The sequence below is a fragment of the Drosophila erecta genome, unplaced genomic scaffold, assembly GCF_003286155.1.
Source record: "Drosophila erecta strain 14021-0224.00,06,07 unplaced genomic scaffold, DereRS2 tig00000021-arrow-pilon, whole genome shotgun sequence".
Lineage (NCBI taxonomy): Eukaryota > Metazoa > Arthropoda > Insecta > Diptera > Drosophilidae > Drosophila > Drosophila erecta.
This window is the reverse complement of record NW_020825198.1, coordinates 3,873,184-3,899,559: the sequence shown is the minus strand read 5'-3', so window position 1 is coordinate 3,899,559 and position 26,376 is coordinate 3,873,184. Positions and strand designations below refer to the sequence as shown.

Sequence of the window (26,376 nt, the reverse complement as noted above, 5' to 3'; positions counted from 1 at the left end):
AATATGCAGTGGCAGTCCCAGCTGTTGACACACTCACACACTCGAAAGGCCTGCATTCTGTTGCAACAGCGGCTGCAGTTCGTTGCCTAAGTCTTTTGTTAGGCTGACGCATGAGCGCATGAACTCGAGTGGCTGAGTGTCCAAGCTGATTTATGCGCCTGACCGCTCCACAGTCGCACCACCTACGCACTCGCATTTCTATTTCTATTTCCCTATTAGTATTTCCAACACCCCGAGAGCCCAGTTATCAACTGATAAGTAGCTTATGTAATGGCCCACGAAAATGGGTTAAAAGTCGCTCTGACAGTTTAATTTGACACTTTTTGGAACCTCCATCTCTGTCTTGGGTTTTGGTTTTTCACTCTCACTCTTTCCTGCTGTCTCCGCTTTTGTTGGAGAGCACGGATGACAGAGTGCTTTTTGTTTTGGTATTTTCTTTCATATTTGCTTAACAAGATTGTGTGTATTGAATTGTCATTTCTCTTGACAATTTAATTTGGATTATGCGGAGGCTACTGAACACCAGCTCGCTGCAGCTGGGAGTGCAGGTCGGATAAAAGGCAGAGGTGAAAAAGATTGGGTCACCGACTGGACAGGGATTGCATAAAGTAAAAGAGATAATACCGTCTGTGTTTCATTGTCATCTTGATTTTTTAATAACCTTTTTCTTAACACTATAATTGTTTATTGAATAATATAATTAAATAATTCAAACTTGTGTTCTTCTTTAAATCGATTGAAATGATAATTTAAGTTATTCAATTGTGTGGGTAAGTAATAAACCAATGTGAGCATCGTTGGTCAGTTTTTGCAATTATTTTTGTGTTTTGGGTGAGTGGCACAGGCACAGGGATCTGGTATTTGAGTTTGGCTTGTAGCCCGGGCACGTTTTGGGCCAACTGGCCGACCGGCAGAAACAAAAGGCTCTGGCGAAACGCATTGAAGAAGTCACCAGCAGCTGAGGCAGCTGAGGCCTCGAAAAGCCGAGAGCCAAAGATTATTAATGGCCGGCCTCCTCCTGCATTTCCGTCTTGACCCAGGTTATGCAAAATGTTGGCAAAAGGCCAAACGAAAGCAGCCGAAAAGTAGAAATGTTTGCCTAACAAATGATTGCTATTTGCAGCCAGCAGCAAGTGCGTTGCCGCATTAACTGAAATGGAAATGAAAAGGAAAGACATTAATTGAAAATCCCAAAAAATCCAAAAATGCGCATGCGCACAGAGCACTGTTAACACGGTATGCGCTGTTAAAACTGGTCGAAAAATGTATGTTAAAACTGGTCAAAACGAAACTGTAGCAGGAAGCTCTGTAAAGGTATTGTCTTCGTTGATTTCTTAGATTTTATCGCCGCCTGTTGCATAAACTTATTGATTTGCCATGCTTGTTACTGCCGCCTGAACATATAAACAAATCAGCTGCTGCTTGCCCCAAACAACAATTGCATAAATCAATTTCACACAGAAAATTTGTTGTTTTTGCAGATGTTTTTTTTTGTTTTGTTTTTTTTTTTTGCCAGCCCACAGTGCGTATGAATGGCACATGTAAATTTGATTAAAAGCACGTTTTACCACAAACTTACGCGCAACGAGAGATATAACCAGAAAATGAAGTGCTAAGATGCATTTTCTGCATATGGCTGGCTGCTAATTTCCACGTTTTTTTTGGCCAAAAGAGATGACGCCTCCACTTTTGATAAATGAAAGTAAAAGTACAGACACTTGCACTTCATAGATCATTAGCGGTGGTTACTTTTCGTTTGTTTTTCCTTCTTTTTTTTATGCGTGGCTCTGCGTTCAATGAACCAAGTGGCCATGCCAAAGTCATTAAAAATAGAAAACAAAGCGAAGCCCATCAAAACTTGTTCTTTCACTTTCAATGTCACGCCACAGAGACCGCCGAAGACCTTCAACTTTTGGACCCACTCACCCCTGTGGGGCACTGTTTCTTCCGCCTGGGAATTAATTGCGGCATAAAGCAAACATTTTGCGAGTCAATGTACGTAATTTGAAAATCGTGCCAAAATAGATGCCAGAGCCAAACTCAATTTGCTGGCAAAAGGCTAGAGCAGGTGCATAAGGTGTGGTGGGGGAGGAGGAGGGTAAAGCCAAAACACAGGTAACACCCCCGCGAAAAGCCAAGCAGATATATGTCTGCTGCTGTTAGTATCCACTGTAGCCATTTGTCTGCATGTCGCTTTGTTGAATTGTCTATTTGTTTGCCAAAAAGTGCCATGAAGACAACTCGTTGTTGCCCGAAAGCAATTTCATTCGCTGCCGCCACGGCTGCTGCTGCAACAAATTACTATCATTGCTGTTAATAGTTCATTAAGTCACGGACGGGAGATGTGGATGTGGAAGCCATGTGGAATCACAGCTACGCGGAACGTGGAGTCGTAAAACGTAAAATCGAACTTCATCCCGCCGAACCGAGGCACCCAACTTCAAGTGGCAGAATAATTGAGTGAACGGCAAGATAAACATTTCAATTTCGTTATTAAGTCATCAATTAGAGGAACCCAAATCGGACTGCAGGGTGATTCGGTTTTGATTTGAAGTCCCGTGAGGTAAATTGCCTGCCATAAAAGTTTCGCAATTAAAGCATACAACGTTCCAATTTCATACAACTTCTTAATTTCTGCTTTAGCAGTTTATCGTTGGGCTCGCTTTATTGCAACTGCTGGGATTGCACAACATTAAATATCTATTGGTACATAAACATTTTATTTTCAACGTGTTTACGGACGTCGAATTTTTTGATAACCTAATGAGGCATGTGGTTATTTTATATAATTCAAAAAAATATACTTTCATGGAAGTGCAATTTATTTTGTATCTGTATACATTTGTATACATAATAATATTCTTTAAATCCTATCTAACAGCTTATGATTGTATTTATAATAGTTAGATCAAGCTTAGTACGGCAGTAATTTTGTGTATAATTTTAGTTTGATAAATATGTAAGAATTTCAAAAGAATTGCAAGCAACACCTTAAATTATTCTTGACCATGAAAACTTAGCCAGAATTAATCATTTTAAATAACTAAGAATAGGATGAATGAGCTAGCTTGTAAACAACTCATTGTAGCAAATATCGCAGCGTTCGAATTTCATGGACTCCACCAATTCAGTTGGCTTTATTTTGTTGCCAACAGTGCCTCCGTAATTCTTTCTCATCACCCAAGGAGAAGTACGTCGAGAACTTAGTAAGGAGGCTGTATAGGTGTGCCTGCCAGGACTGCAGGATCTTAGGGAGTGCAAGGTGGCCGTTGATCCTCTCAAGATTTCCAATCTGGCCAGAGCAGCTTCCAAATCGGAATCCTCAAAGCCCTCCATGAAAACCTCATCCGGTGACTGGGCAAAGGACTTTATACTAGGTGTATTCAGACTGCTCATGCGTTGGATTATCACATCTAAATTGCTGCTGTCTGAGGATTTTGCGCTGGAAGCCCTAGAAATCGGTGGTGATGGCATCTTTGAGTTCGAAACAACAGCTTTTGGAGGTGTTTGATGTGCGGAGGATTGAATTTGGTTTGTTGATGTTTGGGTTGCTTTACTCGGACTGTGTTCCATTTGAGGTAGGTGCTCCATAGGAATATTGTGTGATTGGTTGAGACTCTGAGGTAGTTCCTGCACATCATCGGATTGCATAGGTAGAGGTGGCTTAAAATGACTCTTTTCTGCTTTATAGGAGTCAAGTTCATGGTATGAATGCTCTCTTGAGCGTACCATTTTCTTATCCAAAGCTTGTACTTTTCGCGGACTTTTCTCCCCTTTAAAAGAATCAAAATCGATGTTGGAGGGCTCTCTAGTTTTAACAGTCTCCTTATCTAAATGTTTCTGTTCTTTTAAAGGATTGTGATGGGTTCCCAAAGACTCTATTTCTAAATAAGATGGTTCTCTGGAAGATACATTCTGTAAAGGCACCACAGCTTTAGTCATAGTTTTTGCTCCTTTTAAGGGAGTCCTTTGTGCCTGAATGGAATCGAACTCATTCAAAGAATGTTCTCTGGACCGTACTACAGCCTTAGGTATAGTTTTGGTAATACTTAGTGGACTACGAGGATCAAAATCCAAATAAGACGACTCTCGCGAAGAATTAATCTTGGAATGCTGCTTCTTGGAAGACTTCTCCCTTTTCACATCCCTTGTCGGGGTGAGGGGCTTCACTGCCCGTCGACTTGCAGGGCCCAGGGATTTCTCTCTGCCAGGTCTCAAGGGTTGTTGAATAACACCCGTGCTCATCCTGCGTCCGTATCCAGGCTCCTCCACCAATGGAGCCGGCCTTCCTCTGCCCCAACCGGAAATCCTTTCAGCAGGAGCCCTTTGAATACCATTACCAACGTGGCCATGAGTGGCCACTGAAAGGCTGATGCGTTCGCGTTGGGGATTGAAATCGAAGGTCCTGGAAGTGGCGGCATTCGAGAGCCTGGAACTGGATCGGGATATACTGCCCGCCTGTTCGGAGCCCACGAACTTGGCAAACTCCCGCTGCCCTCTGCGAGTGGGGGCTGGAGTTATGTGACCGCTGGACAAATCCGACTGGGAGGCACTCTGCGAGTTTCCACCGCTGAAATGGCCATCGTAGTGATTCGGCTTATCCCGTAGGCTGGTGTAATCCTGGTAAACGGAGAACTTGTTGTGGCCGTGGGCAAAGCTCTCGTAGGGCTTAAACTTCTTGCTTTTGGCTAACTGATCCGCGAATTTCTCCCACTCGGTGGTACTGGGTCTACGCTCCTCGTCATCCGTTTTTTTCTTTTCGACGATTTTGCGGCGCACCTTACGACTTCTGGGGGGTTATGATTCAGTGTGTAAAAATTTAATTGTGGACAGATGGTGTTTTAGTGTTATGCGGATTTAAACTTTTTGGTGGGGTGTTTAATTTGTTTAGTATATATGTGAGATTGTGTGTAAGAGTGGTATTTGCAAAACTTTAACGATCTCAATTTAATGTAATTTTTAATGTGTTTTACTTAAATAAGTATTTATTGCGTTTTAGTAGTTTTTAATGGCATCTGTTCACAGTTCTGCAATTACGCACTTATTCGACAAACCGAACATAATATCAATATCGGTGTAAAATATATTATATTTAAAATATTACCACAATACTACGCACATGACTTTGCTGTTGATGTTCTTGTTAGTTTGATTTGCTGAGGTCGCAAGTAAACAAAGGCAGAGCATATGATATGTACATAGAAGTAGAGTATGTTTATTTACAATTTACATACAAGTCAAGAAAAGAGAGAGGAGAAAGTATGTTGATTAGGCCATAATAAATGTAAATATCGGGATACTACGACGGCAACTACGAATCATAAGCGAACGTTGCAGGTACAAACTACGCGATAACTTCATGGTGCATTGGCGCTACAGGTTACGGATTTGCGATGGGGCTACGGGGTTTACGGGTTAGCGATTACGGATTTGCGATGCATCAGGTGCTTCTAGGCTTACTTACTCCACGGGTGCGGAGGATTCGGTTGCGGGTGCGTCTGTTGCTGGTGCGGATGCGGATTCAGATGAAGGCTCGGCAGCCGGAGGAGCAGGTGCATCTGCAGCGGGCGCATCAGCAGCAGGTGCCTGCGAGACCTCGGCACTGAGCAGCACCATCTCCTCCAGCGAGGGTTTCGGAGTCGGTGGGCTCTCCTCCTCGTTGGCCAGTGCCCTTTCGATCTCCGGCTCTGGTGTGGAGGTCTTCAGGCTGTCCGTATCTTCTTGCAGCTTGGGCGTCGGTGCTCGGGAACTGCTCATCGCTGCCTCTACCGGATCTGTTCTCGCTTCGGATTCCGGCGGCTCTTCCAGGTGCAGACCCTCCATCACCTTGTGCTTGGCCTCGTCCAGAGCCTGAGTGCCCTCCTTGAAGGCGTTGCCCAGCTCAGTGGTAATTCCCGCCACCGCCGTGCCAACGGTCTCCTTGGCCGTGTCCAAAGTGGTGGTCAGCGTTTCGGAGGCGTCTGCAAGGAAGTCACGGGAATGAAAGCACTTTCAATCGCCGCTTTCCAAGGTGAGTGCTAACATATAGTATATAAATGTGCAGTTGGAAAATAATTATCGTACAGCACTCCTACGAAAAACCACGTTTTACTTGTTTAAACAATAAATTTAAAAATTTTTGTTAAACCATATAGGCAAAGAAAAATGTTATTTCTTTTTAAAAAAGCAATTTACAAAACAGAGCTTAGTCCGCATTTGATAATAGTACTTTCCCTCAGTGCACATGTACGTATAATATGTGTAAGTCAATGTTTTTGCTCTAATTCGTTGACGTCTGGTCACGCAACCAAGTCGTTTTTCTTCATATGCGTTAAATAAATGTATAAAAATATGGTCGACTGATGGCAATGGAGCCAGCTTTCACTTGCGACCCTCTGCGAGGCGGCAGAAAGGCAAAAAATCAGGCCAAAAAAGGCTGCGCGGCACGCATTGCGCTGGCCAATTGTCCTTTATTACGTGGCTTGTTATTATAATAATGCGAAGTGCGACCACATTTATTACGTACATTGCGCCTGGATGTATCGAATTTCTTTCGGCATTAAGTGGGAATTTACTGGCTTGTCGGAGGCCGGTAATTAGCTGGATTTAATATTGATTTGGGCATGGGGTCAAGGACTTTATTTAATCTAGGCAAGAGTATGAAGAGCACTTCGTGTTGGCCACCCAAAGCCATCAATCATTGGGGAACTACTAAAAGGGAGATGTTGTAGGTCTCTCTAATTAGTTGGTAATACTAGCAGCACATTTAAAACAAATAAACCAATAAAATTGTAGAATCCTTAATATCGCATATTTTACTTTGGATCTAGGACTGGCCTTCGCAGAAAATTAAGTATCCGCTTCAAATATCAAGTATACGCCGCAAAGTCCCATCGACTGCACACTCCTAAATGTCATCTGCTGGCCACAACCTAAACTAATGGCCAGCACGGATTGGTAACACACACACACACACACACACACACACACTGCAGCACAAACACACACCTTCCACGACGGCCTCGCCCTTCTGTTTGACATGGCTGGCGGCTTTCAGCATTTCGCTGCCCGCCGTTGCAACCATGGGAGTGCTGCTGGCACAGCCCATGACTTCTTCTCAATTCGAGCCAGACAATCGCCGAACCATGCCGATCGGAGCGGGTATCGATGTGGATTGGTTTAGCAACAGCCGAGGATTTATTTATACCGAATATGAATATGATTATGAATTGGGTATAAGAAATACGCCCGCCTTTGGTCACGAACTCAACGCAACTGAGCACTGACCCAAAACATTCGCTGCTAAAGTGAAGGGTCAGTTTGGCACTCGACCACCGCCGACAATCCCCATTCACATCCCTACCATTTGCCATTTACTGGGCACGCAACAGGACCGGACCGTTCTGAACAGTGGAGCTCCACAGTTTGCATGTGCGTTTGCACTTCAAGTGAAGTGAAATTGCTGAGGTCATGCGCGTTGGGCGCACACTTACCATAGTCATAGTTAAGGTAGTTATAGGCCAAAAGCTAAAAGGGTTCTAGGTCTGCGCCAAAATAAGGTGGGGCGCTCACGAGCAAGGACTTAGACCAGGGAGTACCTGTTACTTAGATGAATTACAAAACTTTATTCAGAAATTGTGCAGAATAAATTATTTAATCAGTGTAATCAGTTTGATTGAGCGTGTACATACTGTACCATACAAGTTGGGGAATCTAACATATTTAGGAGATTGGAATATAGTGAAAATTTAGTCACAGTTACAACACCTTTAATTAATCTTCAATACCATGTAAAACGTATGATTCAGTAAATTGCATTGCTATTAATTTTGTTTATAAGTATATGATAATTGTTGGAATAATGTTTGCAATCGAATGATTACCGACCTAGAGCATCACTTAGGGGCAGGTATACCCTGGTAACCTGCGAGTACCCGGCACAAAAGTGAAAACACAACGGAGAAAGTGAAGAACCAGGCTTCAGATACAAAATCCTAAGCGTGTGTGTGTGTGTGTGTAAGGGGGTAGCGTGTCGGGATACGCTTCGTCCGTCCGATAGGTGGCGTGTGCAGTCGCTTGCCCACATTCCTGACGTGGGCTTGTGTGCTTGTCTGTTGGTCAATAAAGGCTCCAGTCGGTTATTATTATTTTTAGAACGCTGCACGATGTCCAATTGTTGCTCTAATTTCCATATGGGTTTTTGCCCGTGCCCATGAATGAAGCGAAATGTCCGGCTGGGCTGACAGTTCCAATCAGATAAAAACTATGCAATCGATTCGGCATATTCCTGTTGTATGCAAATCGCCTGATTGCGCTAGATTTTACTGAGGCCCACATTGCCGCACAGAGATGATCGTGAATGGGCCCTTCGAAAAGATTGATTTTTGATTTATTTTGACTGAACACTTTTTGGCCAGGTTTTTTTTTTACATTTTTTTCTGCAATCGATTGGCTCTTGGGGCGCTGTATGCCTATTTCTGCCGTTCGGTGATTTATGTCAGTCAAGCAGTGACAGCGCTTTTCATGAGCCAATAAAGTTGTCCATGTCGCTTTGTCATATTCATATATCATGGCCGTACACCCGGCGACTTATGTCACATTCACATGGCCCAAGAAACTGGAGTATCGAGCAGAGCCTGCGCATAAACGAGGCCTAAGTGCGCGATCGAGAGACGTCGTCCGCAATGGTGAGGGTGACAAAACACAATTTGGCCAGGCCAAACAAACAGTCAGACGGACAGACAGACCTATAACATACAAGTACAAACAAACCAGCTCGAAAAGTCGCATATAAATCAGCACACGCAGCTGGTTCATTAGACTCTCCACTTCGGGCACTTGGCAGTGCCATTTGGCTTGACATTAATTACATAAGCTAAGCGGTGCTTAATTATGTGCTCAACAATAGAGCAAAAGTGCTCGGGACCCAGTCGACCAATCTTGTGATGTAATGGCCTCCCCCGTGCGAAAGTTTCGCCTCTTAACACTCCGCCAATATCTCGAGTTCCGATGGGCAATTTGTTTACAGATGTGCTTCTTCGGAAATCAAAGAAATAATGTGCAATCGTTGAAATGATACTTAATTGATTTCAGTTGATATTTTACACTCAGCATTAGAGGGTGCGCAGTATCAGAGTTGATTAATATGATTAACTAAAGAACTCATACCAATGTTGAGTATTGCAGTATTAAAAAATTATAATCATGCGTTATTTTTGAACGTTGCTCTAATCTTCAAGACTTTTGCCATCCTAACATATCTGCTGTCCCATAAAAATGTTGAAAAGAATATTAAATGTAAATATACGCGTAAAATTTGAGTCAAACTAAAAATGAAAAAGCAAATTTATTGATGTGTTGAGGGATGGAATAAATGGTTGTAGAGTGTGCGAAGCGAAAATGCTCTATGAGTATTTGCATCTGAAACAGGTAAATGTGGGTGTAAAACTATAGTGTCTGACAAATACTAAATATACACTGAACTAAATTTAAGTTTTAGGCGCAGCCCTTTTTAGTGTATTCCATTATGTTCGATTAAAACCCATTTGTAATAATCTACAGAGTGACTGATACAGAATGATATAAATTATGTTAGAGACTACCGCATTTGACAGCTGCTGAAGGATCAATGCGATCAAGTTCAATGGATGACGGAACCTCATTAATTTTCACAGCCCAATGCTAATGATAATACCGTGGGTAAAAATAGCCTCCCTCTTTACGTCCCTCTCTGGTGACATTTGTGTGCTCTCGCACTAATTTGCTTTATGATATCAATGAAATATCAGCATATATACACCCATAAACATGCAGATATATATATATCTTTGGAGACACCGAAAAACTGTTTCTCGTTCCCTTCGAGAAAAGTCAGAATTTCTTTGGCTCCTCAGTCTTTCCTGGCCTCTCGACGGAACCGGTGCGTTTTCCAAAATAAAACTACATATTGTTGTACTATCTAAAACTACGGAAGTATATATACTGATTGGTTTAATGTGTTTTACATTAATTAAAGTAGTGAAATCCTCTGTGAACTCTAATTGCAAAAAGTGCTCTCGTTTGATGTAAAACTGACACTTTTCCTTCACGAATGACCTGTGCATATATGTAAAAAGTGTTGAACATGTGCTATTTATAAAGCCGCCTTAATCTTAATGGCTTTGTTCCTCTACGAGTATATGCCTCTACATATATAGATCTTGTCCCATAAATATGTTGGAGAACAAATAAAAAAGAAACGAATGTCGTGAAATCTTATTAATGTATTCTTTTTTATAAAATCTGAACCCAACAACTCTTCAGAAGTGAGAGTGGAAAGGTGTGTGGAAGCTGTTCTATAAGGATTGGATTAGGGCTGCAGAATGTGGGCGGCGAAATATGTTTTATGCGCGCTAGCATGCGTTGCATTTGCTTCAGGTGAGTGTGGGTGGAATCGAAAATATTTCACTGATTTTGTGGAAATGGGAAATTTATTGGGTGGCTTACAAGGAATTTTGGGATTGGAAAAGATTATTATAGTTTGGATAGCGCTTTTTTGGCTTATAGCTTATCGGTTGGGTATTACAAAATATATTCGAAATTATATCATTTAAGTCATGTTGGCCTCACTCCTATTTAATATACATATAACCTTCCTTTAAAAATTTAAGTATATCTATATTTTTTTAATAACGAAAATGTGTCCTTTCAAATTTTTAAGATTTAATTAAACAAATCTTAATTTATCTAAAACCCCAGCGTATTTTTTGGTTCTTTTCAAATGTATATCTATTGACCATTAAAATGTCCACAAAATTACCATAAAGACCGTTTGGTTTATAGCTAATGGAGCATATATTCATAGTTTTATGACACGCTCTTCGGAAAATGTGTAATACCAAATAGTCATGGATAAGCAAAATGTTACTCACCAAATTACCGGCCGGCTTTTTCAGTGAAAAATGAAAATATACAAACTGATCGTAAATCAAAACAATGCAAATGCCAAAATGACAAATTAAATTTTAGGAATGAAAAAGCTTTTGGCAACGATTCAAAAGATTGATTCACCTAGTTTTTATGGGTTTCCCCGTAAAAGCTGAGACTCTAGGATTGTATTAGTGGTTCTTTTTTTTTACATTTTTGGGTGAGTGTGAACAGCTGTTTGTGGCATGGAGCGGCCACTAAAATATTTTATTGCCGTTGGATTCTGGTGAGAAATCTAATAGTGCACTACAAAATGCTGGATGCACAACACGAAAAATCGTTTATGTTTATGGTTGGGGCATGTTCATTTTGTGATCTTTTAACAACTTTAATGTTATAAAATCGCACAATCTTTCAGAACTTATATTTTCAATACCTGGAAATACTATTTCATAGACCCTTAAATTTACACAGCTAATTTTCTGATAAAAATATATGTACTTCCATTTCTATTAAGCATCTCCAAGCTCTGGGCGAAAAAGGAAAAATGTTATGGATATTCCAGAGGACCCCCTAGTTCCTGTCTCTGTGGCTGCTACCTTGGACATGAGCTGTTCGGCGGCCAAAATCCTCCCACCGGAGATTAGCCACGGTAGGGTGTCCCTTTTCGATCGACGCAGGAGGGGCAAGAAGGTCTTCCTCGTGGCATTTTTCGTGTGCGATGATAACTACGAATTTGAATCCGGAAACTCGGAAATGTTTTGCTCGAACCAAAAGTGGGTGGGTGAAATACCCACCTGCATTCCCCAGCATGATTATGTGGAACCAGATGAAAAAATGGAATCGTATGAGGACTACAATGCGTACGACAGTGATATCGAGGAAAGCGGGATTGACGAGGAGGAGGATCCAGAGGATAGTGAATGGGAACCACCATCACCAACACCGCTACTGGATTCCAAATCCAGGCCAGAAATGGAAAATGATAATGAAGAGAACAAGATTGTGCCTAATGACGATGAGGATGAGAAGCCAGGCGATAGCGAAAGGAAACCACCGCCGCCACCACCACCACCCGTAGTGGATGGAGCCGAATCCAGGCCTGAACCAGATATAGTTATCGACATTGGTGATGGTCCAGCGAATGAAATCGTTGAACCAGAACTTCCCAAGAATTTGGCTGAAAACGAAACTCCACTGGAACCCGAAGTGCATACTGATGTACTGAACTCTGGCAATGCATCTGTTGAGACCACCAAAGATCCCTATGAGCCAACACTCTTGGATAACAATTGTGGAGAAGACAATGGCGGCTGTGAGCAGATTTGCAAGCGATTGCTTTATCCAGATGAAAACCAGCCCGTCAATAAATGCGATTGTCGAGAAGGTTATACCCTGGATCCTACCGATTACGCTAGCTGTCTTGGTGAGTCTATTATATAAACGTAAATTAATATAATAAACTAAGCAATGTTATCATTCTTGAAGATATCGACGAATGCCTGGAATCGAATGGTGGTTGCTCGGAAATTTGCGAAAATCTTCCAGGAGAATATAAATGTAGCTGTCAAGAAGGTTATTACTTAGATGATTCAGGAATGAATTGTGCTGGTATGTTTTTATAATTGATATTTAAGAAAGAAATGTGCACATTAAATGGTATATATTTCATTGCAGACATTGATGAATGTGCCAATTCCGAGCTGTCATCCGATTGCCATGGTGGTTGCGAGAATCTGCCTGGCTCTTATCGCTGTGTGGAGCCGCTGGTGGAGAAGCCTGATACCACTGAAGTCGTGGAGAATCCCATCGAGGAGGGCAATGAAATCCCAGAGAAAAGTTCCGAAGTACAACCCGCTGGAAAATCATGCAATTCTGGCTTTCAACTGTCCGCCGACGGCACTGATTGCCAGGACATTAATGAGTGCGAAGTAGAAGGTCCGGAGGATCTCGATAATAACGCGGTCTGTCAGCAAAAGTGCGAGAATACAATTGGATCATTCCGTTGTTCCTGCGCTGAGGGATATCACCTGCTCGAGGATCAGCGAAGCTGTGCCTGGGATACCTGTGCGGACCTGGAGAAACCCCAATTGAATCGCACTCGATGTGCCCACGAATGCCAGGACTTGCCGGAGGGAAGCTACCGATGCGTGTGTCCCAAGGGCTATGAACTATCAGAAAATCAGCATTCCTGTTTGGTGCAAGAGTCTCCTTGCACCACAGAAAAGGGAGCTGAGAAGTGCTCTCCGGGAACCTGTCTAGCCAGTGAGGATAATGCCAGCTTCAGTTGCATTTGCCCAACGGGTTATCGCAGTGGGGTATCCAGTTGCCAGGACATTGATGAGTGCGCAGAGGACATGCATCTTTGCAGTCACACTTGCCAGAATACACCCGGTGGCTATCAGTGCCAGTGTCCCGAGGGACTCAACCTGGTCGAGGAGTACACCTGCTTGGCCGAGAATCTATGCGAGGTGAACAACAATGGTTGCGAACAGATATGCCTCACTGCTCGCGGCGGTAGCTGCTCCTGTCGCGAGGGATTCAGGTTGAGTGCCGATGGCAAGAGCTGCGAGGACGTGGACGAGTGTCTGGTAAATAACGGTGGCTGCCAGCAGGTGTGCCGGAATCTTCAAGGTTCGTATGGGTGTATATGCGCCGCCGGCTATGAGCTCCTTAAGCTGGATGGCATACGCGGCTATTGCTTCGACATCGACGAGTGCTCGCAGGGAACTCATGGGTGCAGCGATCAAATGCTTTGCGAGAACCTCAATGGTTCGTACACGTGCCTCTGCCCACCGGGATATGCCCTGGGCTTGGATAACCACATAGTCACATCACTAAACACCACATTCATTACTGATTCAACCTCATCCGATGCCCCATCTCCGCCTGCATGCTTGGACATTGATGAGTGCTCCCTGGCCAATGGGAATTGCTCCCACTTTTGCCAGAATGAGCCAGGTGGCTTCCTGTGCGCCTGTCCTTTGGGATATGCCTTATCAGAGGACATGCGCACCTGCCAGGACATTGATGAGTGCCTCGATAGCAATGGCCAGTGCTCGCAGCTCTGCTTGAATCAGCCTGGGGGATTTGCCTGCGCTTGTGAAACGGGTTTCGAGCTAACCCCAGATGGATTCGGTTGCTCCGACATTGATGAGTGCTCGCAGGACTATGGAAACTGTAGCGACATTTGCATCAATCTTTTAGGTACCCATGCCTGTGCCTGCGAAAGAGGCTATGAACTGGCCAAGGACAAGCAAAGTTGCCAGGATGTGGATGAGTGTGCCGGCCTTCTATCCGGCGGTTGCAGCCACGAGTGCATCAATAAGGCAGGTACCTTCGAGTGCGGCTGTCCGTTGGGTTACATTCTCAACGACGATGAACGCAGCTGTCGTCCCGCTCTGGTGGGTTGTCCACCGGGCACTCAGCGATCCGCCGAGGGATGTGCTCCAATTGAATGTAAACCGGGCTTTATCCTGGGATCGGACGACAAGTGTGTGGACATCGATGAGTGCCAGCAGAAAAACGGTGGCTGCTCGCATCGCTGCTCCAATAGCGAGGGTTCATTCAAGTGCAGCTGTCCACCGGGCTATAAGCTAGATAGTGATCAAAAGACTTGCCAGGACATCGATGAGTGTGCTCAGGACAAGACTAGCTGTGTCACCGGAAAGTGTATTAATGAAATTGGGGGCTTCCGTTGCGAGTTCCCTAGGTTCCCTGTTTTGCCGGATATTCCCACAGCTTCATCACTGCCTGAATCGCCCAAGCCCGAAGACAAGAGGCCCAAGTATCCTGATTTCAACGAGCTGTCCAATGAAATACCCGAGCAGCCGAAGAAGCCAGTGTTCGATTTCCCAGAGACCAGTTTTACATCTTTGCCTAAGTGGGGAGATCTTCCAAAGCTTCCGCCGCTTGATGATATAACTACCACGAAGGCACCCGTTCCCCAGCTTCCTAAAGTGCCCAAAAACACGTGGGTTAATCAGCTGCAACCTAGGGATCTGTGCCCTCGGTTCCAGGCTCCCCGTAATGGCAAGTCCCACTGCAACAGGTATCGCCATAAGCAGAAGCTCTTCTACAACAGTCGCTGCCGAATTTCCTGCAATCCTGGCTATGTTCTAGAGGGTCCTGCGACCAAGAGCTGTGGCGCCAATGGAATTTGGGAGGGTCCCGAGACCAAGTGTGTTGGTGAGACCCTAAGTTAGGTAATAGATTACACAGGCTTTGTAATAACATTTATCTTTTCGCAGCCCTCAACCAACCTCGCGTGCAGAGTCCTGGAATCTGTCCCGCTCTAAAGCCCGCTCAAAATGGAGCTATATTCCCAGCGAGCTGCACTCAGGGTCCATCCCGATTTGGAGACATTTGCCAACTTCAGTGCAATGCTGGCTTCATGCCCACCGGATCCATGTTGACCGCCTGCATGGTGTTGCAAGGCTGGTCGTTCGGTACTGATCTGAACTGTCAGCCATTTGGCTACAATCGGCTTGGAAATTCTAATGGATTATTCCTGAAGGATAATTCCTTGCAGTGGAATTCTCCGGAAACAGTGATGCCTCATCAAATTCAGAAGGTGCAGCCAAATAGGCCCTTTATTAGGTGCCCGGAAAATGTTGTAATCTTACTGCATGCCGGTGAGCAGAAGGCTCATGTGACACTTCAAAGACCAGAAACAAATCTTAAGAATGGCCAATTGGTCGCCCATCCCGCTTGGGCAGGTCAACTTCAGGGTCATCTGCCAGCTGGGGTCCATAAGGTCGACTTCAGAGTTAGCGATCCGGAGACCAAACTAACAATTGGATGCCACACAATAATTACTGTTAAGGCAGCAACACCTAGAGAGTCAAATCCATTTATCTCTTCGGGAACAGCTGAATATTTAAGATCATCACTTCCAAGACCGGCGCCATTTGCGACCTTATCCACAAAAATGTCATACTCATTTCCTGCATTCAGATCCCTGGCATCAACTCCAAAACCAGTTTCCTTTACCAATTTTCAAATTTCCCCAGATTCTGAGACATTACCCTACTTGAAACAAGAGTCCCTTTCCCGGGAATCACCCTCCAAGCCAGTAAGCTTCGGTTCATTTGCCACACACAGTTCACTTCGCCAGTCGGAATTTCCTAGTTTCAGTTTCCCAGATGCTGGGTCATCTTCCCACTCCAGCCTAGAGCCCTTTTCCTCCAGGTCAGCCAAGCTAATAAGTGCTGTTCCTGCTCCTGGCGAAAGCACACGGGTGGATTTGGGTTCGGATACCACCAACTATTGTCCCCCATCCATCGAAGTATATCTAAAGGAGCACCAGAACCTGCGGTCAGTGGTGTGGGATGAGCCACGATTCGAGGGCAAACTCCTTAAAATCTATAAGTCACATGTAAGAAAAGCGAATGGCTTCTGGAATACCATTACTTAAATTAACTATTTGCAGTTTCCGGGTTCTTTGTTTAAAGTCGGCGATCACGCAATCAAATACGAAGCCACCACCACCGATGGGAAAACTTTAAGTTGCACATTTTTCGTTTACGTCAGGTGTAAGTAGATATGTTTAAGATTGGATATTTAAAGGAAATTGACTAATTCTAATAATTATTTCCTATTTAAACAGCTGCCAAGCCCACTCCTGCACCCATCGAACCCAAGATCAGTTTTGATTCCGAGCCCGAGATTCCCTCCGATGGTCCCGAAACCTATGTTGTCTGTCCGGATAAGGAGCCCGTCCGGGTGACCACCGAATCAGTGAGTCTTCCCAAGATTTTGATTTGTACATTAATTTAAAAATTGAATTTTTAGGTAAGTCTGCCCGTTGGTTGCACCCTGAAGAATGTACGTCCACAATCGAGTTCCCCAAAACAACTGAAGCGGGGCAAGCTCACTTCTCTTTGGCATCATTACACAAATTTCTGATGTCCGAAACGATTATGTAATTGTGGTGTGTAATACTTGATGCACAGTTTATACCAATATTTTTGTACGACTTTTGTATGCTTAAAGAGAAAAAAAATATTTTTTAAATATTCTGGCATTTTTCTTAAGAAACATTGACAGAGGAGCTGTATCTCATTTTGCTAAAGTGAAAATGGTTTACGAGAATATGGTAGCATTTTTAAATGTGTTGTTATTATAGTTTTGATACAGTCAGCTTTTTTTTTCTCCGCACCATGGGGCATTTCCTACAAGGGGTATGCTATCTTCGATCCGCACTTCCAGCCTTCATATTCCCAATATTGTGAGGTGTTCACTTTCAATTCAGGCAAGAATAATGGCAATTGCGAGACAGGTAAACATCGAAGTGGCTGTCAGAGGGACGGCTCGTTAGACGGCTTCCCTGGCAATTTGTATGGGTCTTTGTCTTTGGCGACAGCTTCCTCAAACACGCTTTTGAACTTGGCGAGTTGGCGGAGATTGGTACTGGGATTGGACTGGGATTGAGATGGAGCTGGCAGCCCGGGGAGGAGTTGGACTCTTTGGGGTCTATTGCACAAGACGGGACTTGGCGAGTGCTCTTGGGGGACCACCTTGGGCATAAATTGTAATTATGCCTGCCACCGCGGCAGACAATAAATCTCAAAGTATTTATCGTACAACATGACAGAAGTGGGTCGGTCGGACCTGAGCACCGAACCCAAGCCGAAAAATGTGAGATTTTCCCATTTTTTTCTGTTTTTCTATGCTACCACCTCTTTTTGCATACGAGCAGCGAAAACATTTACAATATTTAACCGCAACAATAGCATTTTTAATGCAGTTATGACTAAATGCAAAAGTTATTTTGATGTTGAATGCCTTTGTGGGGGCTGTCGCTTAAAATTGTGCGCATAACTTGGAACATGAAAAGTTACTTAGAGTCGGAGTTTGCGGGGCCTTTAATTAAAAGCGACAGGTTTCGAGACATTTTACTTTGAGATCGAGTCGTGTAGTGCTGTGTTGTGTTGGGTTGTGTTGTGTTGTTTGCTTTGATGCCGCTGCAACGCCGTTGTTGCATTGCAAGTTGCAGTTATTGTAATTACATATGGCGATGTCCAGAGCCAAGAAGCCGCACCCAAGTCGAAGACCGCTGACCCACATTTCGGGGTTCCACTTGGACTTTGAAGATGCAAATGGAACCGCATGGCATCGCATCGCATTGCATCGCATCGCGATCGCAGACGGCGCCAAATTTATGTAATCAAAGCCAAACCAAATGGATGCCATCGAAATGAAATTGCCAGCTTGGACTTGGGCTGCGACTCGGATTCGAATTTGATGATGTCAGCGGCGGCAGAAGGAGCAGAAAACCAAGTCGGAGGCGGCAGCAATCGAAAACCTAGGCAAAAAGGTTATCAATATACCAAGATCTTTTGTAAAAGTTGGCAAATTTCACTCGTAATGCAATCGCACGCAATGTGTCCACCTCTCAAATCTACAAATACCATTACAGTTGTAATGTTGTGTTGGCCAAAGGGAAAGCCACAACAAGATGAGATGATTTCGAATCTTTAATTATACCAACGAGTATGTGCGGAGCATAAATCATATTGACACTTGGTCTTAATTAAAGACAACCTACAAAAGCCCAGTTCTAGTTGGGCATTGTTGCTCTTCTTTTATTTATAGATTTCATTTTGTAGAAAAATCATAAATCAATGCGGGCGCAAGCAAACTAATAAAATTCAATTTGTAATCAGAAACCTCTGCAACGCCCTGCGAAACTGGCCGCCAGACGGGTCTTCACTTCAATCAGCAACAGTTAGAAGCCATAGCCATACAACCAAAGAACGTCTCGCTTTTGACTTCCAAGAATGCAGCTGTTCTACGTTCGATGCTCCATCCCCATCCCCAGTCCCTGTCCCAGTCCCAGTCCCATCCCGATCTTCCCGAAAAATCCATAAAAATGAACACACAAACCAGGCAGTTCGAGCTGTCAGAAAGAGCCAATGCCGCTGCTCCTCAGACGCTGCTACTCAACAAGTCCGAGTCCGAATCGGAAAACAACTATAAACACGATGAGAACAACGCGAAAAGAGCTGAGTGTTGGCTCTTTGGAGTGACGTTTTGGGCCTGGCTTTGGCAGCCAGAAGAACAAAGTCGGCGCCGAAGTGCCCATGGGCCTAGAGACGGTCGAAATCGGAGCGTGAGAGTTATGGCACTCGTCTCGTGATTTTCTTGGCCGGCAGTTGGGATACCCAAAAGCACTTGTGGCTGCCAGAAGTGATCTTTCTGGGTCAGTCGAAGGGAGCAAAAAGTAGGTGAATGCCAAACTGAAATTGATATATTTAGACAATTAAATTTAGCACTGTTCTGAAGGGTTCTCGAACAAGAAACACGGAAAGGAGACCAAAACGTAGAAGTACATTTCAATTCTAATAACTTTTTGAAAGAAAAATATCCATAAAATACGTAAGTCTATTTAATAGGACTTTACAATTCAGTGAGCAACAGTTTGGAATAACAAGTTAAGAGATTCATGCTTGGGCTGTATTTCAAGATGCTATAACCCAGTTTTTCAGCACATAAGACCATATTACCTTAGAGTGGATTAAAGGATGCATTTAGTAATATTATTTGCGAACTGTTTCTGTTACTCCTATTTCCATATCCGACTATTTCCGAACTGACCGATATTTGATCTCCATACACCCGGTTCCGCTCCCACATTTCGGATTGATTCCCATCCAAATCGGAGCGCTTGTCAGTCGGCCATCTCTAGCCGCCGGCTGGCTTTGGGATCCGTGAAGAGCTTCATTCCATTTCATTTCGGCCGGTTCCATTTGGCTGTTTTGGCCCGCTTTGTTTGCGCCGTTAACCTTGGGGGCACAGCAGCCAACCGCGACCGTCAAGAAGAGCAAAAAGTGTTAAAAAAAATTGGCAAAGAAATGAAATACCTGGGGTAAGGCAGAAGATTTGCATGCCAGCTGAGTGGGTGGCTAAGGGGAGGTGGAGTGCCACAGTGATTGACATGCCTCTAGTTGAGTTTTCTTTTTCAATTTGGCCAAGCGAGCCGCCAAGCTCTTTGTGGGTCAGGGTCAGGATAGCAAATGTCAAAGCAACCACAGATGCACACATGGCCTAAGCCGCCTCCCCACCTTTCTGAGCCACCATTTTGACCATTAATTGCTTACGCACGCGACCATCGAATGTGTGTCCACAACCATATCCCCATCCACATCTACTTTCTTTACAATTTACTCGTATTTTGGTTTATGTGTTTATCGCTTCTCGCTAATCTCGCAATGCGGCAGCCACCGGCAATCAGCAACGGTGACAGTTGGGGCAACTCCCACAAAAAGCCAAGCCCAAGGAGCCACAAAGCGAGAAATCCGAAAGAAAAAAGTCCCAGCTTTATGGCCACAAAAGTCGCCTTGCGTTTCGTCGCATGATTTATGGCGCGTAATTTGCGTGCGCATGCGCAAATTGCGCCATAACCTTTTGCTTTTGCAGCAAAAGCGGCATTGGCAGTGGCTTTCCTCGATTCCAGCAGCTTCCTGCTGACAAATGACCCACCTCCCAATCGGCTTAACCCACTGGTGTTTGGTTCTTTGCCGAGTTTTTAAGAATTTGCTGGCAATGGGTCTTGCATGTTTATATTCTGACCTAGTAAAGGCTAAACGCCAAAATGTTAGCAAATGAAAAACTCTAGTTGTCTGTCATTCTGTGACACAAGACTTTTGCTTAAATGAGCAATTTTTTCTTAGGACAAACATTGAAGTGCATAACTTCATCTGTTTAATTGCAGTAAATTCCACTGCATAAGTCTTGACAATTAGCTACCAATGTGCTGATCTTCAACTTGAAAATCTGTTATAAATTCCCTTTGATGAATTCAATGTTTAGCATGGATGGAGGAGCACAAAAGTGCTCCTTGATTAATCAAAAATATTTATGTTTTTCAATACCCCTAAGTCGTACATTTGTTTGACACCCTCAATGGGTTAATGGTGCCGCAGTGAAAGAGATCAAAAGTGTGTCACTTGCATTCTTTCGAGTTTGTCTTGAATTATTCGATATGCAACTGGCGAGCGATAACTGCAAATCGAGGGAATGCAAATGGGGATGGGGATGGGGATGAGGATTCCGGAATCGGGTGGACGGGAATTGGTCGACTGATTTATAATTTCATTGAACTATTACCAGAGCGACAGTGTTCGGGGGACAGCGCTCGCCAAATTGATTAACAATCAAAATAAATCAATACACAGCCTCGGAGCGAGAAACGTCAAAAATCGCAACGAGCAAATTGCAATTGCAACACTTTCGCTGCAGATTTTGTTTTTCACACTTGATTTACATTTTAAATTGAAAAGGCTAACCAAGACCGAAACCCAAAACCGAGCCGAAAAACGATCGCTGAAAACTGAAACCCAACACGATGGTGTTGGGTGGAAAAAAGCAAGAAAAGATATATATGAAATACGAAATTTCCAGCCGGCGGGCATGAAAAGTGCAAGACGAATTGGGCGACATTGTCAGGCGGGCAGAGTTGAGATTGTTGCCGGGATTTGGGGCATGTGCAGCACTAACGCCCGTCCAAAATCCCAGACGCCGAAGACCCCAAACCTCTGAAGCCCCCATACCCCAATCCCCAATCCTCAATCCGGAACCCCAGGGTCCAGACACTGAAGACCCGAACCACCTGATAAAGAGATCAATGGCAGGCAGGCACAGGCTGAGCTGCAGAGAGACGACCACGACCACTTCGCACAGGTGAAATGTCAATTTGTGGTGCCGCACCGCACCACGTAACTCAAGTCTTAATCGTCCACGCCATAATGCTGTTAAGCCGTCTAATTGAAGTTTCACTTTTTCCCTGACTGTCTGACCTCTGTGCAGATACATTAATTATCTGTAATGAACGTTTACACTTATTTATTGGCATTAAATCATCGTTTAACGCGCTTTAAGCATGCACTCCTCGCCGGTCCATCGCACCGTTTTTCCTCGAACGGCCTTCGGATGCGTCTGCCCGTTCAGATTCAGATACATTTATATATATCTCCGACTGGAAATGCATGTTTAGTGGCCGCAAATTATAAGCGTCGAGGACGCTTCCGTTTTCTTTGTACTCATTGTGCTTCTAAGCGGAATGGGATCCGTTGATAAAAGCCGAACCAAACCGGAGTTCATTGGCATTTTGTGCCACATAACAAAAGCCTGCCACTTAGTAATGAGTTATGAGCCACCAGACAGCCAGTGAGGCAGTCAGCCAGTCAGGCAGTCAACTAGTGAACACTGGATCAACGCCGATTGAGTGGGCATTAACCTGGTTGGGAATGGATGGGTTGTACTAAGTGGATGGGTTCTGTTATTGGGAGTTTCTCCGGAACTCGACTGCACATCCTTGGCTGAAAACGAAGCAGATAATTGCGGTTTGGTTTGCGCTATTTTGGTCTGATTTCAGGTACCCAAGTTCAAAGCTGATCTCATGTTCATATAATATTTATTCTGATATATAATGGAATAAATATATGTACCCTAAACAAACACTGTACATCATTTGAAATTAAAGGTGTACAGATCAGGAAAGCTAGATTCATTTGTAGTATAATAAATTTACCAACATAAACAATTGCTTTGATTAACTTATGACCATGAGCCATTTCGATACTTAAGGGGCAATATAGTAGGATGCAATCCAATGTCGGTGCAACCCACTGTGCAGAGTTTAGAGGCCTATCTGTGTAATCAGCCAAGTGGCCACAATTTCGATGGCATCATAATCGCGCCGCACAACAAAGTTTGCCATGTTTTATGTATGTGCCTAGTGCAAATCAAATATTTAATGCTTAATTAATTGAAGGCGGCGGGGAGTCCGGGGCAAAATACCAGATTCTATAATGATGTTGATCGAAGATTTCGGTGGGAGTGGGGCCATGGCCGTGTCAAATGGCCATATAAAATGCGATTTCCGAGCTCACATATTTTGTGGCGATTTGTTTTTCTTGGCATAAGCCACGTTTCTTGGCACCAGCTAATTGTTAATTGCTCTCCGGCATCCCATAAACGCTTAACGCTGCGATGCATAAATATGTTTATGCGGCAGTCGAGGAAAAACAGTGGTAAAAAGTCAAATGGTGCATGTTGAACACCCACAAAGCATAAATAAAAACAGCAATGGCCTGAACCGAGAAAACCGAGCCAAAACCAAGCGGAAAAATAATATCAGACCCTCTCACCTCCCCCCCACAAAAAAAAAGGAAAAAGACTTGACTTCGTGGCGAAGGTGAAAGTGTTTTTGTTGGCCCGCTGCAATTATATTGTAAATGATTTTATTATTTATTTGCTGAATTAATTTTGGCCAAGCTGCGGCAAGTGTGCGAGCCGTGTGAAATATTCCATATAAATATTTATGATTTAATTAAAAAGGCCACAAGGAAATTGAAATTGCATAAATTTCGCATTTCATTTGTAACGCGACTGGAGGAAACACTTGAGTTTCATTTGATTTTTATAGGGTGCAAGTTATGATTGCCATTAAGGCAAATTAAGTTGTATGTTATGTAGTTACTTAACTTGTTATGGCAAAGTGCACTCCAGCATTACCAAACTGCAATTTCTCCTTGTTCAGCCAACTTATGCCCATGTGGTATCATCTATTTGGGTTAATCGGTTGGTTTATTGTTCATTTCAATGGCGAAATGGCGGTTCAAAGGACTGCTTAAATTTACCTACCACTAAATCAATCCAGATTGGTAGCGCCAATTGTCTGGCTTATACCGACTTTAATGGCCATCACTATAGTGTAGTTCTTGCATCTGGAGTAACTTTAAGGGGCTATAAATTAATGGCACTCCTTTATCATTACTCAGCGGCGCTCGGCAGGCCATTTCTCACAGCCGACTCCATATTTCAGGCCATATTTATGACTGAGCAGCACACATTCTGTGACATTGGCGACCTTCAGCCTGTCAGTTGGCAGGAGACATCCTCATCCTCTTGGAGCATCTGCCACCGATTTGCAATGATTTTTGGCGCAGCAACTGGTTTGGCTGTGCTCTTGTGCTTTTTGCACAATTTTCGAACATTTTCCCCGCAATTTTACGTGTTCATTATCATACGGCTGCTGGGAGCAGATGCCATGTAAAACGTAGTTTTTGGACACAAACGAAAGTGAACTTTTTAAAGCCTGGCCAAAAGTATTTTTCGTATTTTGTATATTTTCTTTTTTTGATTTTTATTTTTTCTTTACTGGATGCTGCGAAACGTGTTGGACTTGGTCTTGTTGGGTCCCGGCGTTTTGTTGGTTATTTATCGTCGCTTTTTTGTGATTTAACATATGTACGTGCTGCTGTCGCGCAAAAACAAAGCGCGTACGCACCCAAAACATGATTATATATTAATTTCATTAATAATAAATAATTTCACTTTTCATTTCACTCAAAGGCAAGAATGCGAAACTTTCGTTGCGGGTGAAGCTCTTTCTTGTTGGCCATCTTCGCCCAGCTGCCACTGGATGTCAGGGAGGCCAAACGTGGCTTTAAAGACGGCTCCCAGCTCCCAGCTCACAGCTCACAGCTCACAAAGTGCCGACCAAATCGATGGTTAAATTAATTGCCTCGACTCGGTCGCGCATGCGTATACGTAATTTTTTGATTATTAACTGTTAATTGCATGCAATTTTTCATCGTCTGCGAGAATTATTCAAGTTTGCCGCCCCGCTGGAGTGTGTGGGCCTATCTGCGATCGCGGCAGCATGTTAATTGCTCCAGAAAATTGAGTTATTTTCAGTTATTTTGATTGCTGCCTGTTGACCTTTTTTGTATTTCATTTGGTCCCCCAATCTGGCTTTGTTTCGCTGCCCACACCCACGAAAATGTCAGCTAGTTCTGGGCCTGGAATCGAATCTGGCCAAGATCTGCCACTGGCAGCGGGTATGAGTCGTGCCCGTCGATGTTTATCGTCCATTGCATTCATATATTGCTGCGAGTTCTTGCCAAATAAAATTAAAATTGTAGATTTATATCGATCTCAGTCGCGCTTGGCAAAATACTTGGAAAAATGCTGCAGGCATTACGATACCCTCAGTGAATAACGAAAACTTTGCTCTTTTCCTAAACTTTACTGATTTCAGATCATTGATTTTAATTGTGCTGTTTGCTATTTAATTGCGCTTATCAGTGAAGTTTCTGATTTACCTCTTACTTGGTTTTTGAACACAACACTTAAGCTTTAGTTACTTGCATAAATGGAGTTCAAACTTTTGTTTAGCAGGTCAGCCAAGAAAGGGCATTGAAATATCGTTTAGCTCCCTTCTACCAATTTGGACGGCATTGTCAATGGGTTTTCCATTTATTTGGAGCCTGAGAAAATTAATCATTAAAATTGCCATCGGGGGCGGTGAACTATGTAAATTTTCGATTTTTGCTTACGCCGGAAACGAGCCTTAATTTTCATGGGAGTTTTCCATTTGGCACTTCGGTGAAATAACACAAAATGCAGCACCTGCATTGCGGAGGCTTCAATAAAAATGTAATTACGCCCTCCGATGCGGCAGTGCGAAGCCTCATCAGCCCGTTGTTTGGTGTCTATCAAATGGGCAACATATACATGGGCAACGTGCCATCTGCAACCTGCAACTTGCAACCAATGCCCCTGACACTGTGTGGCAGCCATTAGCGATAGCTGGCCACGATCTGTGAGAAGGGGAACCACTCCTGTGTTGGCCTCCGCGATGGCCAGTTGATTGATTACAAATTCGCCGCGTGGGCCGCGTTAATGCTGATGTTGCCACGTCGCCAAGCGAGGGAATCGCCACGACAAATTATAATGATCCAAGCTGTATATATATGTAAGTGCAACACAAGCTCTTGGCTCCCGGTGATGTCATCGGAAAAACAAGCGCATTAAACGATTATAACATAAATTGTCTTGCCCATTTGGACCTTGAGAGGGTGGCCAAGATCGATTGACCATTTTGCTGTGGCTGCCACAAACGAGTTCAACCGAAAGTTGGGCCGCACAAATACTTTCCTTTTCGGTTGCCACATTCTCGTAATTCTCGTCATCAGTAGCCTGGATTACCTCAGCCGCGCAAAATTTCGCTTTCTACGCCAAAACTTTGACAGCGTGCGGCTGAAATGTTGCACGTTTGACCAAATTTGGTTGCAGCGTTTTGTGGCTAACGTTTTTTTTTCTTTCTGTTATGTTTTTTTTTTCGCTTTTTTTCGGTTTCTTAGCCTGGTCCACCGCTGTGGCCGTGACGCTGACGATGGGGCGATGGAGCGATGGAGCGACCTCCTCCTGGCCAAAAGGCGCTGAATGGAGCACGCTCTGGTAGCTTCTTGTCGCCGTATGTCATGCGCCTTATCTTGATGACGTTGGGAGTCATGAGCCCCAACCTGGTCTTGAGTCTTGAGTCCTCAGGCTTCAGTCTTCAGTCTTCAGACTTTAGTCTTGGCCCGAGCCTGATTTCGCTGTTTAACATAGTTAGCTGGGCCGTGGGCCACCTCTGTCACTCGGAGAAATAAACTATCAATCAGACTGCCAAATTGCTAGAAAGGTATATATGTGAATCAA

General features: G+C 43.9%; 2 protein-coding genes across 6 annotated transcripts; one reads left to right on the top strand and one right to left on the bottom strand.

Annotated features, from left to right (window-relative positions):
• Positions 1 to 3,015: 3,015 nt before the first annotated feature.
• On the bottom strand, positions 3,016 to 7,259 carry LOC6544056 (cytochrome c1). Of its 4 annotated transcripts, none has more exons than XM_001971389.3 (3): positions 6,988 to 7,259; positions 5,465 to 5,960; positions 3,016 to 4,789 (listed from the first exon to the last, which is right to left on the bottom strand). In XM_001971389.3, the coding sequence occupies exons 1-3, from the start codon at positions 7,085 to 7,087 to the stop codon at positions 3,064 to 3,066; spliced, it is 2,322 nt and encodes a 773-aa protein (XP_001971425.1). In that variant the 5' UTR covers positions 7,088 to 7,259; the 3' UTR covers positions 3,016 to 3,063. The 4 variants fall into 4 exon arrangements, with proteins under 4 accessions (XP_001971425.1, XP_026832769.1, XP_026832771.1 ...); XM_026976970.1 differs by lacking the exon at positions 3,016 to 4,789 and adding an exon at positions 4,993 to 5,156; XM_026976969.1 differs by lacking the exon at positions 3,016 to 4,789 and adding an exon at positions 5,184 to 5,399.
• Positions 7,260 to 9,835: 2,576 nt separating this feature from the next.
• On the top strand, positions 9,836 to 16,874 carry LOC6544055. Of its 2 annotated transcripts, none has more exons than XM_026977590.1 (9): positions 9,836 to 9,898; positions 10,282 to 10,395; positions 11,402 to 12,310; positions 12,373 to 12,495; positions 12,562 to 15,072; positions 15,135 to 16,261; positions 16,316 to 16,418; positions 16,493 to 16,623; positions 16,678 to 16,874. In XM_026977590.1, exons 2-9 carry the CDS (start codon positions 10,341 to 10,343, stop codon positions 16,789 to 16,791), a joined length of 5,073 nt encoding a protein of 1,690 aa, XP_026833391.1. In that variant the 5' UTR covers positions 9,836 to 9,898; positions 10,282 to 10,340; the 3' UTR covers positions 16,792 to 16,874. The 2 variants fall into 2 exon arrangements, with proteins under 2 accessions (XP_026833391.1, XP_026833392.1); XM_026977591.1 differs by having other exon boundaries at positions 9,865 to 9,951.
• The last annotated feature ends 9,502 nt before the right edge of the window (positions 16,875 to 26,376 follow it).